The following is a 15396-nucleotide window of genomic DNA, read 5'->3' as shown; positions in this document are numbered from 1 at the left end:
GGGCGTTCTAACTTTTTGGCTGCAGAATTTGTGGGTGTAAATATTTGAATGCATCATCTATGTGTAAGGTCGTTTTTTATCTTGTAGTTTCTCATGCGGTTCGAATTTTTGATGTATTTTACGCTTGTAGTTTTATCATCTCTGCCCTGCCTTGACCAGGTCTGCTTCGAAAGTTGTGCCTGAAGTGTTTATGAAAAAATGATTGTTGCTTTCGGCGTGGTGGAGAATAATCTTTTCGGGCGCGTAATGATGAAAGCTAAGCCTTTACGAAATGACATTAATTTTTTTTTTTAAATAAAAAAACACAAAACTAAAGGGCCTTGGAGAATCAAGGTGGGATGCAGAGACAATTTCTTGTTCACCACAACAGTGACTCTCCAGGCCTTTAAAGCTCTGTTTTGCTGAGCTGTGGGATTGCCTTTCTTGGTTGTATTTAATTCCTTTTTATCTGGGTTATTGGTTCACTCTTCTTGGCCTTGGTTTTTTGGGGCTGGGGCTGGGGAACATATTGATTGATCGGCAGAGCTTCTGTTGTGTTTGGTTGGGCTTGGAACAGAGTTTGTTTTTTCTTCAACTTTTGTGGTTTTGCTGCAGGATATTGTTTCGGCTGCCATTTTTTCTGTCATAGGAATTGCAGTTGTTGCCGTGCTTTTGTCAGTAGAGTTTCATGCTGCCTATAACTTTCATCCTTAAATCAAGGCACCCGTGTGTTGGGTAGTAGCTGCCTAAAATCCTGAAAACCATTCTCTTGGCTGCTGCTTTGTCAATGAAGCGTTATACTGTGACAAGGAAAAGTGAGAATTTAGATGTTTTTGTGTTGTGTGAATAGACGCCCATTTAATACACGTTAAGGCCTACATGCTTCTGGTGTTTTCCTTCACGGGGGGAAGAGTTTTCATACTTTTTCTTTAGTTAACATTAATCTTTTCTGGCATGTCAGGACTCGACTTTTCCTGTTCAATCAGTTTGAGAGTGTCTTGCTTTGTTTATGTTTTTTAATCGGGCATAGCATCCTTGCATCTTTTTCACCAATATATAAGGGCTTATGTCCTGTTTTAGAGTTTTTGGCTTTGCGTGCTTTCTGTGTTTAACGTTCAAAAGAAGGGTTAGGTTAAAAATATGTTCTTGCTTTTTGTTTATAAGCTTTTTTCATCAGAATGTTTGTCGAGCAGCCTATCATTTTTTACCCTTTATTTCCTTGTGTCTTGCTTTGTTCGGTTTATTGCTATTGGTATTGGCTTCGCAAGGCTTGAAATTATTTGGCTTCTGCTGATTTTCTTTTTTCTTTTTTTCTATTCATCAGGTTGCAGTGTTGTTCATTGTCCAGCTCAGCCTACGGGACCTGTGCTGCTTGTTGGCTTTGGACCGTCCTTTCAAGGTCAGTGAAACAGGCTTGAGGGTGCCTAAGTTTAATTTTAACTTTTCTTCCTTTGTTGGTGCTGTTGGTTGAGCAGTCCTTGCTTTTCTACCTGGGATTGCAGACTGACTTTTATTTCCTTATGTCTTCTTTCGGCCTGTCTATAGTAATTGGCTTCGCATGGCTTTGGAATAATTTGGCGCATGCTGACTTTCTCCTCTTTTGTTCTTTTCATCAGCTTCCAGAGTTGTTTGTGGTCCAGCTCAGCCTACAGACCTGTTCTGTTGTTGGCTTTAGCATGCCCTTTCAAGCTCAGGAAGGAAGTTTGAGGGTGCCTAAGTTATATTTGAACTTTCCTTTCTTTGTTGGTGTTCTTAGAAGGATTGTCATTATTGTTTGAATGGGGTGTTTTGAACTATTTGTACTGCAGCTTATAAATGAAGTTACTTCTTCTTCTTTTCTGCTTGATTGACTTAAATTTCATCATTAGGTGTCTTATTAGCTTAAGGTTTGTTGGACATTGCATTATCAGGGAGAAAAACAAACCGAAGTCCAATGCCTTTTTATTTTTTCTCTAAGTTGCTAGGAATTTGTAGAAGGGGATTACATTATCGGTTAATTTTAGGTTTTTTATTGTCATATTTCTAGGTTAGTTAATTTTTTTATCTAGAATACACATGAACCCTTAGCTTAGTTTTTTTCCCACCCTAGGATTGTTTCTTCAATTATTCATTATTTTAAATTACTTTCATTCATTTTCATTTCAATTACATTAAACAAAGCCAATTTCTCACCCCCCCCCTCCCCTTTTAACCTAAAATTTGCAAGTTACACGTAATTTTTAATTATAATGAATCTAATTTTCATAGTTAAGTTTTAAACTTCTTGTGATAAAATGAACTTTAATTTTCAACCAGTCAAATTTTTTTTGACACTTTTTCTTTACTTCCCTTAATCGGCCTTTCATTACCAAAAATTTTTCAATCTCTTTCTATTATTCTCTTTTAATCCTTATCTAGATGTTGTTCTCTCACTATCTAACTTAACTCTTACTCAAATCTTTTAATTTTGTTATATTTTCTTTTAATTTTTTGTGATAAAAGATTTAAAAACCCTTCTTCTTTTTTTCTTCTTTTTGTTGATAGCTAAAAGAGAGAAAATTTTGGGGGTTTTATAGTCATATTTCCAAGTAATTACACGTTGAGCCCTTAGCTTATTTATTTTATTTTTTTTCCCTATCTTTTCTCCTTTCATTGAGCCCTTAGCTTATTTTTTTTCCCTATCTTTTCTCCTTTCTAACACTTTGTTATATACTCTTTTTTTTTTATTTCATTCCTTGTTATTTAACTTTATATCTTTAATTTAATTTAACTCATTCCATCTCCGGGTTAATATTTTACTATTTAGAAAATTTTAATCGGGGTTTTACATGTTTCATTTCGATTTTTGTAGTATTAATTGGTTTCAACTTGCTTTGTAAGAGTTATCATGATTTTAAAACCCGGGTTATAATTTTAATATGTTAATCATGATTGACCCGAATCAATTCAATACATCACTATATCAATTTAGTTTTTGAATCCATGTTCTTGGAATTTTTTTTGTTATCTAGTTTTTTTTGTGTTTTTTTTAAATGGTATAACTTGCAGTATAACACGAGCTAGTAACCTATGTAAACTATTTGTTCATGGGATCTTAGATGCCATGTAGAAACTTTTTGCCATGTTTTTTTTTCAAAAGTAATAAGATAGTTAAACTTAGTATAATTTTTTTAAAAAAAAATGATATGTTCATCTTGTTTTTAATTTCTAATTAAAAGAAAAGTGATAAAAACTAGTTTGATGACTTTTTGGCTTGAGTCGGAAGTTTATTATAAATCTAAGTCAAAATTTTGTTTTAATTAAAAAATAAAATAAATTGTTAATTTATATGATTTTTAAAAAAAATTATTTTGTGCTAATTTTTACTAGTCATACTTTTAACTCAACTCATTATGTCACAAGCAAGTAAGTTAATAGTTGTTTTTCAAATATAACTTGTGAAATACAAATGCGTAAGATCTAAGTATGTTTGATAAAAAAAAAATTATTAATTTTTTTTTAATATAAGTTCATATCCATAAAAAAAATGTTGTATTTTAATTAAAGTAAAAAGTTTAAAATTTAAGTGTGTGTGTATAATTTTTCCTTAAGTAAAAAAAATAAAATAAAATGAACTTAAACAAAAATCTAAAATTCTTGCCATACATATGACAAAATACGCATAACTAGATCATAAAAATTCTTTTGTAGATCTAAATAAATTCAGGTTAAAAGTCTACTCTCCTTCCAAACTTAAATAAACAAAAAGTAAATATAGATGATAACTAGATAGGTGGTTGTGTTGAGTCACACAAAAAAAAAATAATGTAAAAAAAATATTTAGATATTATTTGCTTATTTTAAATAAGTTAAAAAAAATTATGATTGGGCTTATATACCTAACTAGCTTCAATAAATGAGTTTCATTTAATTATATGATAAAAAAATAATAAGAGTATATAAACTAATTTTTTTATAAAAAAATAATCACAATGATACACATAAAAAAACAATTATCAAAAAGAAAAAAAAATCACAATGCTCATTCCTAGATAATCGAATATATATATATATATATATATATAAGAGGACAGAAAAATAACTCGAACTAGCATGTCAAATTCTCGCAATCTAGGTTGTGAGGTTGGGACAATTCCATTGAAAAAAAATCAGAAAAATAATGATATCTAATTTCCAACAATCCAAACATAGAAGAACAAAAAAATTAATTAACAAAACAAACAAAAAAACACTAGCAAAATTGGACAAGTTTGTCACACACCGCGAGCTTGATCATGCGAATGACATAACCTAATAAAAGATAAGATAAAAAAAACAAATGAATTTCAATTCATAAACCATCCAAGTGTTGAAAGAAGAAACTTAAAAAAAAAAACAAAAAAAAGACCTGAGTCAACTCAGGTTAACTTGTCATATCAAAGACTTAAATCATAAGATCAAGATACCTCTATATGAAAAAAATTAAGAAAAATCACGAAGCATAATTTTCGACAAACCTAATGTGAAATGATGAAATTGGAAAATAAAATGAATGTAAAAAAAGATTTTATAAAATATTGATGTCAACTCAGGTTAACCTTTCAAACTTGTAATCTAAATTATTAGACTAGGATTACCCTATATAAAAAAAAATCACAAAGCCTAATTTCAAATCATCTCAATATTAAAAGATGAAATAAAAAAAACCCGAAGCAAAAAAAAAAAAAAGAGCAATCAAAATAATAAAAATTAAATTTAATAAAAAAATAAAATGGCATGACATCCTTTAATTTTGGTTGGAGTAACATGAATTTAGAGGAGATGAGAGAGAAAAAAGGGCAGAGAAAAAAAATAATATCATTATCATCATGCTATCGATCATTGATTTATAAGAGTCACCTTGACAGACATAACTTGATGCATCACTTTAAATGCCATTAAGAACAACTATGCTTGGCCACTAGAGGAGGGCGCACCTACCACCTGAGCATGCTAGTCTTCCTCCACATGCTAGAAAGTATGAATGACGAGCCAACCATGTTGTCACACTCATCTACCTTAATCCACTATATTTGTTTTAGATTTAATTTTGGTCCTTTAAAATTTAATTATTTTACATCAATATTATTTTATTTTATTTTGCTAAACTGACCATTAACTAAGTGCCATAATTTTTTCTTAATATTGTGAGAACCTCATATCCAGATAACAATAACAAGAATAAACTATAAAGCTTAAATCTTAATTAAAGTCGATTAGAATGGATTAAATTATAAAAAATTATATCCAGATAACAAGAATAAACCACAAAGCCTAAATCCTAATTAAAATCGATTAGAATGGATTAAATTATAAAAAAAGTTGAGTGACTGATAAAAACACAAACTTTTTCACTGACCTTGCAAAATAGTCCTTGATATTGACAAAAAAAAAAAAATTTGACATTTGTCTAAGCTTCAAACCCAATTTTCAAAGCTATATTTTTTTTTAAATTAATAAAATTAAATTTTATTTTATCAAATCAAATATGAGTTATGAATAACTCCTTTAACATTTACAAGTTCCCTGTATATGGAAATAAAAACAAATCACTGTAACCAATTCCAAATCAGTACAATGTTTAAGAACTAAATTGAAAAACAAATTGAAAAATAAAATGAAGAGAAATTTAAAGAACGGGAAACAAAAGAGCTTTCACTGTGTGCATCCAAAATGAAAACAAAAAGAATAATGCGTTTTAGTTTTTATTTTAATTTTTAATAAATAAAAAATTTGGAGCTGAGGAAATTTAACAACTTCCATAATTGAAAGATTTGATTGTGTAAGGACAAAAAATAGGAAAAAATAGACTGTAAAAAGGTAATGTTTAACAAGCAATGGTCAAACTAATAGACAAGGTTCAGTGGGAATGTCTACTTTTGTCTTGATGTTTGAAGCAAATATACTTTAGAGTCAAAAGTTCCTCCCAGGAATATCAAGGTCCAGACTTGTTACTCGGCAAGGATTAGAATGTATTCATATTTTTTATTTTTTAAGTTTTGAATCTTTTTTTCAACATATTTTTTTTTAATTGATGAGAAAAAGGATTTTCTCAATTTACTTATTAATCAAAACAATCTCTTCCTTGTACAAAGGATGTTTAATTTCTCTATATTCATTTAATATTTAATAAAATTTTCAAATACTAATCCAAAAGTTTGAATTAAAAAAATTAAATATATCTTGTTAATTAAAAAAATAAATGATATTTTTTTGTATATATATAAGAAATTCATTAGAATTAACTTGATGGACTTTTAGGGCATGTGTAAGAATGTGGTAGAGATGCATTTTAAAATGTTTTTTTATATAAATATATTAAAATAATTTTTGTATTTTTAAAATTTATTTTTAATACCAGTATAATAAAAATTATCTAAAAAAAATTAAGTAAATTTTTCTTTTTAAATTTCCAACAGCAGTATAATAAAAATTATGTAAAAAAAAATCAAGTAAATTTTTCTTTTTAAATTTCCAACAAACAATGTGTTTACTGCCGGGCTTTCATTCGAGTCAACTAGGTAAATGAGCGTTACTAGGGCACTTGAGTGGCACGTGATAACCTGCAAATGCTGAAAGATGGCGCCACCTCGTTTTGAGTGTTCAGGATTGATATGACCTCCCTGGTCTTGCCTTCACTTCCCTCCTTCCGCTGCTCCTCACTTGCTAATACACTACACCACAAATACATACAGATCCGCATTTGCATTTCTCCGGTACACAGACGCCGCAGCAGCAGCGATAAACACAGGTCAGTCTCCACCTTGCTTCTTTCTTTCTGAAAACGAGAGGTAGACATAATCCTTATCTCTCGCACCTTCTTTTCCTTTTACTCTAATTCGAATTTCTTAATTTCTTTTTGTATAAATTAGCTAGCACCAGCAATATTCGTGAATTAAATCGAAAATCTCTTGCTATCGTGTCGGCACCATTGACAGCTCCATACACTCCCAATGGTACTGTGTGTGTTTTTGGCCACATTCTCCCTCTCATTTTTTCTTAATCAAACTATCTCCGGCCGTTTGATTGGTTGAAATTTGAATGCATTTGGTGTGATTATAATTTGATCAGACGGTCAACATCTAGGTTGGGCCTAGTAGTGAGTAGTGACAGCCAACTCGCATTATAAAAGGTGGTGTGGGTGTCTGTGTATCTATTTGTATATATTACTTGACAAATGGGGGTCCCCGTCTGTATATCTATTTGTATATATTACTTGACAAATCTGTCTTTGAAGGCAAGTCTTATTTTTTAATTTAGAAATTGTAACCGTTACATTGAGGCTAAATTAATTTTTTCCGATAATTTAAATTATCATCTACGTAATTTATTACATTATTTATTTTTAACAAATTCTACTAATAAAATCTGAATTCATTAAAGCAGCGGTTAGAAACGTGGCCAATTCGCCATTTCAAAAAATTTAATTTTTTTTGTTAAAAATTGATATTTTTATATATTTTGAATTATTTTAATGTATTAATTTTAAAAAATAAAAAAATATATATATACAAAATATTTTTAAAAATAAAGTAACTACTTTCAAACATGCTATAAATAACACAAAATATTTTTTAAAATATAGTAACTACTTTCAAACATGCTATAAATACAAAATTAAGTATACTTAATTACTTATAAGGACAACCCTTATGCTATAGGACGACTATGGGTTTTTTTTTAATAAAGGAGCTGCCGCAATTTTCAACTCCAGCAACCACATCCAGGACCGGAGTTAAATTAAAGTTTTAGCATTTAAATAATAATTTTAAAAAGCAACCCCACCTCGAGTCACGACAAATCTAAATTAGTGGTCGGAGGAGCGACCCGGATTAGGAGGAACGTCCCTAAAATGATTTGCCAGCAGGGTCAGTCCTTGGTGCAATCTAAGATATTACAAAATCATGGGATCTTACAAAAGAAGATGATCTAATGAGATGTTTTGTAATAATTAGAAAACAGAAACATAAAATTATGTAAAGTTTCCATTTTTGAACAGAACCCACATCACAAAAAATGATTGGTTTCTGTTTAAAATTATTTAGTGAAACTCTTAACTAAAGATGGTTGGGGAGTCACTTTCATGTTTGCAATTAAGTAGCTTTCAAAGAGGTGGTTTGTGTATTCCATCTCATTTTCTCTTTTTGTATGTAATATAATTAAAATCTTGATTAGCATTTGACCAGTTGAAATACTTCTACTGATCAGTACCCATCTTGCTGTCAAATGTCTGTTTCTCTTCCCCTTTTCGGACCTTGTATTCCCACCGGCTCTTCATAAATTGTGATTAGTTTGCCCTCTACTTTAGAATCATCCGTTCTCCTTCTTTCAGCTTCTTATAGGTTTGTTTCCACTTTACTTAGCTTTCATTCATTGCCAATTGATGTTTGAGATTTGAGGACCAGTTTGGATTGTATTCCTTTAATGTATTTTTGGTTGGCTAAGTTGGGCTCTTCCTTTCTCTTCCTATGGTTGATTGGGGGAGTTAACTCCGTGTTGCCTCTACTCTAAAAGTGCTTATGCTATGCATTTGATGTGTAACCGTACCAGGGCTCCTCTTTTAATGAATGATATACATGTCTTCGTTTCTTTGGACACTTCCATTTTGAAGGCGATGTATTGACATGTTTCATCATCTTACTGGAAATTTATCTTAGAACTGTAGATGCCTGCTTAATTAATAATTTCCGTGGAACAGTTATCACTGTATTTTGCTGTTAGCACCGTAATTGAGTGCAATCTAGCATAGTGTAAGTAGTATAATTAGCATAGCGTGTGTAAAATTATTGGAACCTTCAAGTGTTTGTTGACCAACTAAGAATTTACCAATTCCTAACTACCGATTTCTAGTTACTGTCGGTGCTTTGCTATATATGCAATAATACATTGAGAAACCTGGGGGCTGTATTGGCTGTATTGATGTCCAGATCATCTTGGAATGTGTGAATTTGTAAGTATGAAGCATGCCATCTTTCCGTGTGTTTAAGCTTTTGTTTACTAATTCTATAGAAGTTCCAATCACGCTTGTTTACCCTGGAGTTTTGTAATTCATGTTTTGAGTTTTCTCCTCCACTCATATGTACTCTTAAGCTTTTGCAATCTCTTGTTTGGTGCAGATTGGATCTGTTATGATTAAGGAAGTTGGATGAGCAAATGAAGGTTTCTGTTTTCCACCACGAGTTTCTCTCCTCTTTTTTTTTTTTTTTTCATTTACTAGTCAGACTTTTAGCCTAAACCAGCACAAACACACCCGGGCGCTGTATAATTTTAATATGATACCTTGTTCCTTTAATATAATTCAACTGGAATACTGAAATTTTGTTATATTTTTGTAATACTATGTTATTCCTATTGTTACTGACAAGCAGAATAACTTCCCGCAAAGTTTGCAAGATCAGTCCACTGTTAGTTAAAATGATTCAGATGCTCTGCGACTTCCTAGAAACTGATCTTTGTAATCTGATGTTTTATTCTTTGAGCTTGTTCTCTCCCTTCTATTCAGCAAGTATTTGCCATTTTGTCTTCATAAACTTCAGAATTTTGTTTTTGAAGGCCACTAAATATAGCATTATTGCTAAAGCTAACTGTTAGTATGCTGAACAAGTAGAAAATTTTCGTTCTGAATTGGGAAATTGAGTTGACTGGCACTTTTTTTTTTATGCTAGTGTTTGAGTAGATGAAGCTTCAACTGAAAGTTGCACTTGCATGTCTCGTTGGTGTAGTCTGGATCCAGCAAGGCTTTTGTGGTCAGTAATAAAATCTGTTCCATCTGTAACATTTGATTCTCTACCTTTTGCTACAATTAAAACTGCCAATCCCATTTACAAGTTTCTTTTGTATATCTATAATCCTGGGAAGTCTAGGCATCTCTCGTCAAACATGTTTGAGTTAAGGTTCCATTGCATTAGGTGCAAGAACCATTGCTACTACACATGTATCAACAGTGCAACCCATTGCTTGAAGGTGTTTGCTCAAAGATGCCTAGGCACTCAAGGCTACCTCTATTATTCTCCTACTAGGCAACACATTGAAACATATGTAGGCTACATAAGATGTTTTTTTGGTTGCAATTTACTGCATTTGGTAATTTCAAAATGCCTGATGGATGGTGTTGCACATACTTTTTCTTCGTCTACATAAATGCAGCATTTTTCATTTCTAGTTAATCGGATGGTGCAGATGAACTTTCCACTAAATCAGGCATCAACAATTGGACATGTACATGTTCAGCATCATATCAAGGAAATCAGAGCTATACTAAATCTAATTGTTCTACATCCTGTGATTGCAGTCCAGGTATGCTGCTTCATTATGCTATAATCATCCAGGAGTTCTACAACTTGCTTGATCTGTAATAGCTGGTGCTCAACAGTTGACAAAGCATACTTCTGACTCTCTTTTTTACACTAATAAATATTAGCCATTAGAAATCTCTCCTTGTAGTTCTTAGGCTAATTTCCCTATCATCTCCCAAAAAGAAAGAAAGAAAACATGAAACGTACCCTGTGTGTATACCAAATGTTGCATGACTGTTTCAGTCTGATTCTTAATTAGAACATTATGTTAACCTAGGAAGCAAGGAAGAAATGAATAAATTATTGTAGTATTTATCAAATTATATCCAAAGCTGATATGCTACTATTGAAATATAAATAAGTTCAGTTTTTTTTTTTTTCCTGGTGACAGTGTTCGACAACTAAAAGAAACACAGAGTTTTTCTTATAGATTAGCTGGGTTTGTTCAAGTTATTTACTGTGTAACCTCCACTGGCAGATTCATAAGGCACTGTATTGCTCTACTATGCTCCAACTAACTGTTCTCAGAATGAGTGGTTTTATGATTGGTGAAAGACTAATTTTATTTGGATCCACACACTCTAAAAACATAATACCATAAGTGACTTTTGGACCTAGGCTTTTTATGAACATGTCCACTTTCTACCATACATTTCTGAGTATGTTATGATTTCCTGTATGGAAATTATTGGTTATATTGTCTTATAGTTGGTATCCATGATAATTGTCTGCTTCTGATGCATGACACCTTGTATGAAGTAGCCGGTGCACAAAGCAGAGGTACTTGGACATGTACATGTTCTACTGATGGGTTACCAAAAGTTGCTGCTGGCAGTCAAGATACTACCTGTTTTACAGCTTGCAACTGTACCTCTGGTACTTATTTCCTTTTAACTCCTGACATAATGTTTTTCTTCTGCATAATTCAGTCCCTTGGATGCTGCTCGGTTAATATTTAAAAAATTGATTTTTCATGGTATATCTCTGCTAGTTTATTTTGGATAAGATTTTTGGCTGCATAACTTGTTTGGTGTTACGAGGAAGAAAGGATGTGAAGCAAAGTTTAATATCTAACTAAATGATCTCTCCAGATGCCTGTATTAGCTTTGAAGCATGTTTCTGTTTCAATCATGGGTCTAGCCAGTTTTACAATAATCTATGTTTCTGTTTCAACGTTGGATTTTGCAGTGATTAAATGGGATAATTAAGCTGATAGGACGGTGGAACTAAGAGCTATGTGATTGTTTTTTGTGTCATCAGTGAATTGAAAGCTTGTTGGTTAAGAAAATATATCATTGATGGACAATTCACATATTTATGATTTGATTTATTTTGTTCATATTAACTGTGCATTATAGGAACAGAGGTTAAGTGAGATGGACCAAACCATACGCGCATAATGTGCTTGTAGATGCTCATATATACATTATCATAGTATTTTATTTCTTTTTTCTCTCCGAGTTCTTGTAACAGAGACAAATTTAATGAATATCATATTGATCCAAACACTTAAAAACCTTGTTCTTTCTCAAGTTCTGTTTGAAACTGGAATAACAATAACCATATAGAACAATCAAGTAGGATATTCAGATACGATATAATAAGAACAAAATGTTATTCTTTTTTGTATTTATCCCAATGACATATTTACATGTTTTTATTATGATTTTCTAGATGCTTAAGAGTGTCGAAAGCCACTGGCCAGTGGTAGGGTGAGTCATCCATTGCCTGACATGTTCGACTATGCTTGCTTCTTAACAGGATCTCTTACTGATGCTCAAGCTACAAGAAAACATATTTCTAGCAAAATAGTTGTGGTCATCCTATTATGTGTCATACTCACAACTCTTGCATTTCTTGCTTCAACAACATGGTATCTCTGCAGAAAGGACAAGTGCCCTATCCAGTCACCAACATTCTTGTCAGACAGAGAAACAAGTTGCAATAGTGCTACCAACTTAATTAGTCATAGGGCATCTTCAGTGTCGGAAACTAAAATCCGTGTTGATTCCCCCATTAATCCTATATCAGGTAGATGTCATTTATTATTCCCCCATCAATCCTATCAATTGTCCATTCCTTGTCATGATTCATCATACAAATGTTTTCTATTTTCTCAGGGTGTTTTCGCAAGGCTTCTTTCTTGTGTAGGAGCAAAACAGAGATTATACATGGAACTTTAATCTGTTTTGCATACTCTGAATTGGAACATGCCACCAATAAGTTCTCCCATTCAAATCTTATAGGACTTGGGGGAAGTAGCTATGTATATCGTGGTAAGCTCAAGGATGGTACAACTGTGGCAGTTAAGCGACTGAAAGCTCAAGGTGGAACTGATGCAGACCTCCTTTTTTCAAGAGAGGTACTGCCTGAGCTTGATACCACTTTTTCCTTATTTGCTAAACAACAACATCTGTATTTAGTTATTTCTTGAGGTGTAAACAAACTGTTTGTGCCTCACAAATAACGTGGTACGTTGTCATGTTGTTATGCACAGGTTGAGCTGTTAGCAAAACTCCACCACTGTCATGTTGTGCCTTTGCTTGGCTACTGCTCGGAGTTCCAAGGGAAGCTTTCTGAGAGGTTGCTGGTATTTGAATACATGCCTAATGGTAACCTGAGGGATTGTTTGGATGGAATTATGGGGGAAAACATGAACTGGCAAACTCGTGTTACCATTGCAATAGGAGCTGCAAGGGGCTTAGAATATCTCCATGAAGCAGCTGCTCCAAGAATTCTGCATAGAGATGTCAAATCCACCAATATCCTTATGGATGAATTATGGAGGGCTAAAGTAAGAATCTGTTTCTTGGGTCTCTATTAAAAATATTGACTCCAATTAGAAAGACAACTTATTTTAGCAAGGGCAGACTCGAACTTCAATCCTAGCTCCCTGTCCCCTTTTGCAAGGAGAAATTTTTTCCTACTGCAACTTATTTGAGACAACTGTCAAATATTCATTAGAATGGACAGGTTCTTATTCAAAATAACTAAGTTGAACAATGAAACCATAAATGCAATCAAACATTTATAATCTTACGATGACAGCTAAAATACGCAGATAACTGATCTTGGTATGGCTAAACGTTTAAGAGCTGATGGAGTTCCCAGCAGTTCCAGTTCTCCAGCAAGAATGCAGGGCACATTTGGATACTTTGCACCAGAGTATGCAATGATTGGAAGAGCCTCTCTTATGTCAGATGTTTTCAGTTTTGGTGTGGTTCTACTTGAAGTTATCACTGGTCGGCAACCAATCCATAAAACAACCAACAAAGTAGAAGAAAGCCTCGTCTTATGGGTAAAAAGCATCTTGATTTTGTTGCATGTATTTATATTTTATATCCTCTGGTTTGGGTAGATCACGAAACTACATCTTTTCCCAATTAATTATTTCTGCTGACTATCCCAAATTGTGACATTCCTTGATTATGCTAAAGATGATGTCTTTAGCAGATTATCATCATTGATGTTATGGAAACATAGAAAACTGTCTCGAGTAGCATACTAAGCAAATTGTGCCTGCCGAGTAATATTACTCATATGCAGTTTATAATCCTCTTCTTTTGTTTTTGTAGGCTACCCCTCGTCTCCAGGATAGCAGGCGAGTAATATCAGAGTTGCCTGACCCACGCTTGAAAGGGAATTTCCCAGAGGAAGAGTTGCAAATAATGGCTTACCTGGCAAAGGAGTGCCTGCTGATGGATCCTGATTCTCGACCAAGCATGAGTGAGGTTGTACAAATCCTCTCAACTATAGCACCAGAAAAATCCAAAAGGAGAAACATTCCCGTGAGTCTTTTTCAGGTAATGTAATAATAGCAAGTCAAGCCTTTTAATTTACTCATTCTTTCAATGCTACAACTATCCATGATGGTTTTTTCTTACTATTCTTGGTAAACAATGAGAACAATTTTGATGTAAATTGTGTGTTTAATTGCCTGAATTTTGTGTGCCTTTTGGAACTGCAATTGCTAGAAAACTATCACTCGTCTATATTTCTTGCTTATGTATCAAATCTGGTTGCCTCGTTTATTTGTTTAGTTATTCTCTACGGAGGTGAGGTAAACGTAGTGCTGCATTAATAGATTCTGAGAACATAGATGCAGGCAAATCATGCTTATGTATGCCATTGATTGAGTGAAGTCATTCCCACTCGCCAATTTTATTTGTCTGAAATTTCCTAAAATGCCTCCGGCTAACATGCACATTTATCCTTTTGATTCATGTTATAAATGTCACCGCTTATGTCTGACACAAATGTCTTAAATCCAGAGTGTGACAACTGATCCATTCAAAGAAAAACCTGACAGTCGAGCTGAAGATCCTGTTGATGCAGAGGAAGTACTGAATCGAGACAGGTTGTCAATTCAACAGTCAGCTTTTGATGTAGACCGCAACCTTTTTGTTGGAAGCTACATTGAAGGGGCAGATAATATTTCAACCAAGTATATGGAGAGGTTAATCATCTCGACTTCAAAAGCTCACGGTTGCGGTGCCGCAGATGATGAGGCCGTAGATTTAACTGAGCCTCGGTTAGAATCTTTCTGCGTGGAAAATGTTGAATCTGCTTGAAAGCTGCTCCCTCCCATTGAAGGCAAAGAACACTTTGTTCCGGTACAAACTCTTTTGGTTTCTTACACAGAGGAGAAGCATGCAAGATTTTAGAGGAGTTACCCTTTCTAATGTTGATTTTTTTATTCATTTAGCTTGAAAATGAAAAAGGAATCTTGCTCATATCTTCATTTATTTGTATTTAATTGTTCGTGTACAAAAAAATTTATAGAAAGCTCGTTTTGCGTCTATAATATGATAGATCTCACAAACAAAAGTTGATATAGTTTCATGCATGTGAAATAGTGCTGATGAGGAACATACGAGATATGACAAATCAAAAGAATAAAGATACTCAAAATCTCTTTTAGAGAAATACCAAAACCTAACACCAGAACAGAGTAAAAACTTGGCAAGAACAAAGATAATAAAGCTAAAAAAAATTAAATGACGAAGACAAAAAGCTACTGCAATTTACGCATCATATCCTCTCTTCAACCCCCCTTCATACTAATTTTTAGAACCAAAACTAATGCATAATTACCAAAATTAATTTCTGCTATTTTATCTTAATT

At 32.9% G+C, this 15396-nt stretch overlaps 1 protein-coding gene and 1 long non-coding RNA gene across 10 annotated transcripts; both read left to right on the top strand.

The window, feature by feature from the left end:
• Nucleotides 1–5: 5 nt before the first annotated feature.
• On the top strand, nt 6–1840 carry LOC105137037 (uncharacterized). The gene is made up of 3 exons (XR_844459.1): nt 6–794; nt 1304–1378; nt 1596–1840. It is a non-coding gene; the product is annotated as an uncharacterized LOC105137037 (long non-coding RNA).
• A 4738-nt stretch (nt 1841–6578) lies between these two features.
• Nucleotides 6579–15117, top strand: LOC105137036 (receptor-like serine/threonine-protein kinase NCRK). Of its 9 annotated transcripts, none has more exons than XM_011042605.1 (12): nt 8111–8318; nt 9093–9135; nt 9642–9722; nt 10156–10272; nt 11031–11147; nt 12033–12302; nt 12392–12633; nt 12769–13065; nt 13333–13569; nt 13847–14074; nt 14543–14597; nt 14652–15117. In XM_011042605.1, exons 3-12 carry the CDS (start codon nt 9653–9655, stop codon nt 14840–14842), a joined length of 1824 nt encoding a protein of 607 aa, XP_011040907.1. In that variant the 5' UTR covers nt 8111–8318; nt 9093–9135; nt 9642–9652; the 3' UTR covers nt 14843–15117. The 9 variants fall into 9 exon arrangements, 8 of the variants coding, with proteins under 8 accessions (XP_011040902.1, XP_011040905.1, XP_011040907.1 ...); XM_011042606.1 differs by having other exon boundaries at nt 14543–14603; nt 14658–15117; XR_844458.1 differs by having other exon boundaries at nt 8112–8318; nt 14528–14597; nt 14652–14670.
• The last annotated feature ends 279 nt before the right edge of the window (nt 15118–15396 follow it).

Source organism: Populus euphratica, unplaced genomic scaffold (genome assembly GCF_000495115.2).
Source record: "Populus euphratica unplaced genomic scaffold, PopEup_1.0 scaffold61.1, whole genome shotgun sequence".
Classification (NCBI taxonomy): domain Eukaryota; kingdom Viridiplantae; phylum Streptophyta; class Magnoliopsida; order Malpighiales; family Salicaceae; genus Populus; species Populus euphratica.
The sequence above is the reverse complement of the archived record's forward strand: the minus strand, read 5'-3'. Positions and strand labels throughout refer to the sequence as shown.

Bases quoted from the DNA above. Each gene is read 5' to 3' on its own strand.
- LOC105137036 (XM_011042600.1), top strand. From the start codon at position 9,653: ATGAAGCTTCAACTGAAAGTTGCACTTGCATGTCTCGTTGGTGTAGTC. The intron at 13,066-13,332 runs GTAAGAATCTGT...TAAAATACGCAG, and splicing joins ATGAATTATGGAGGGCTAAA to ATAACTGATCTTGGTATGGC. The intron at 14,075-14,542 runs GTAATGTAATAA...TCTTAAATCCAG, and splicing joins TTCCCGTGAGTCTTTTTCAG to AGTGTGACAACTGATCCATT.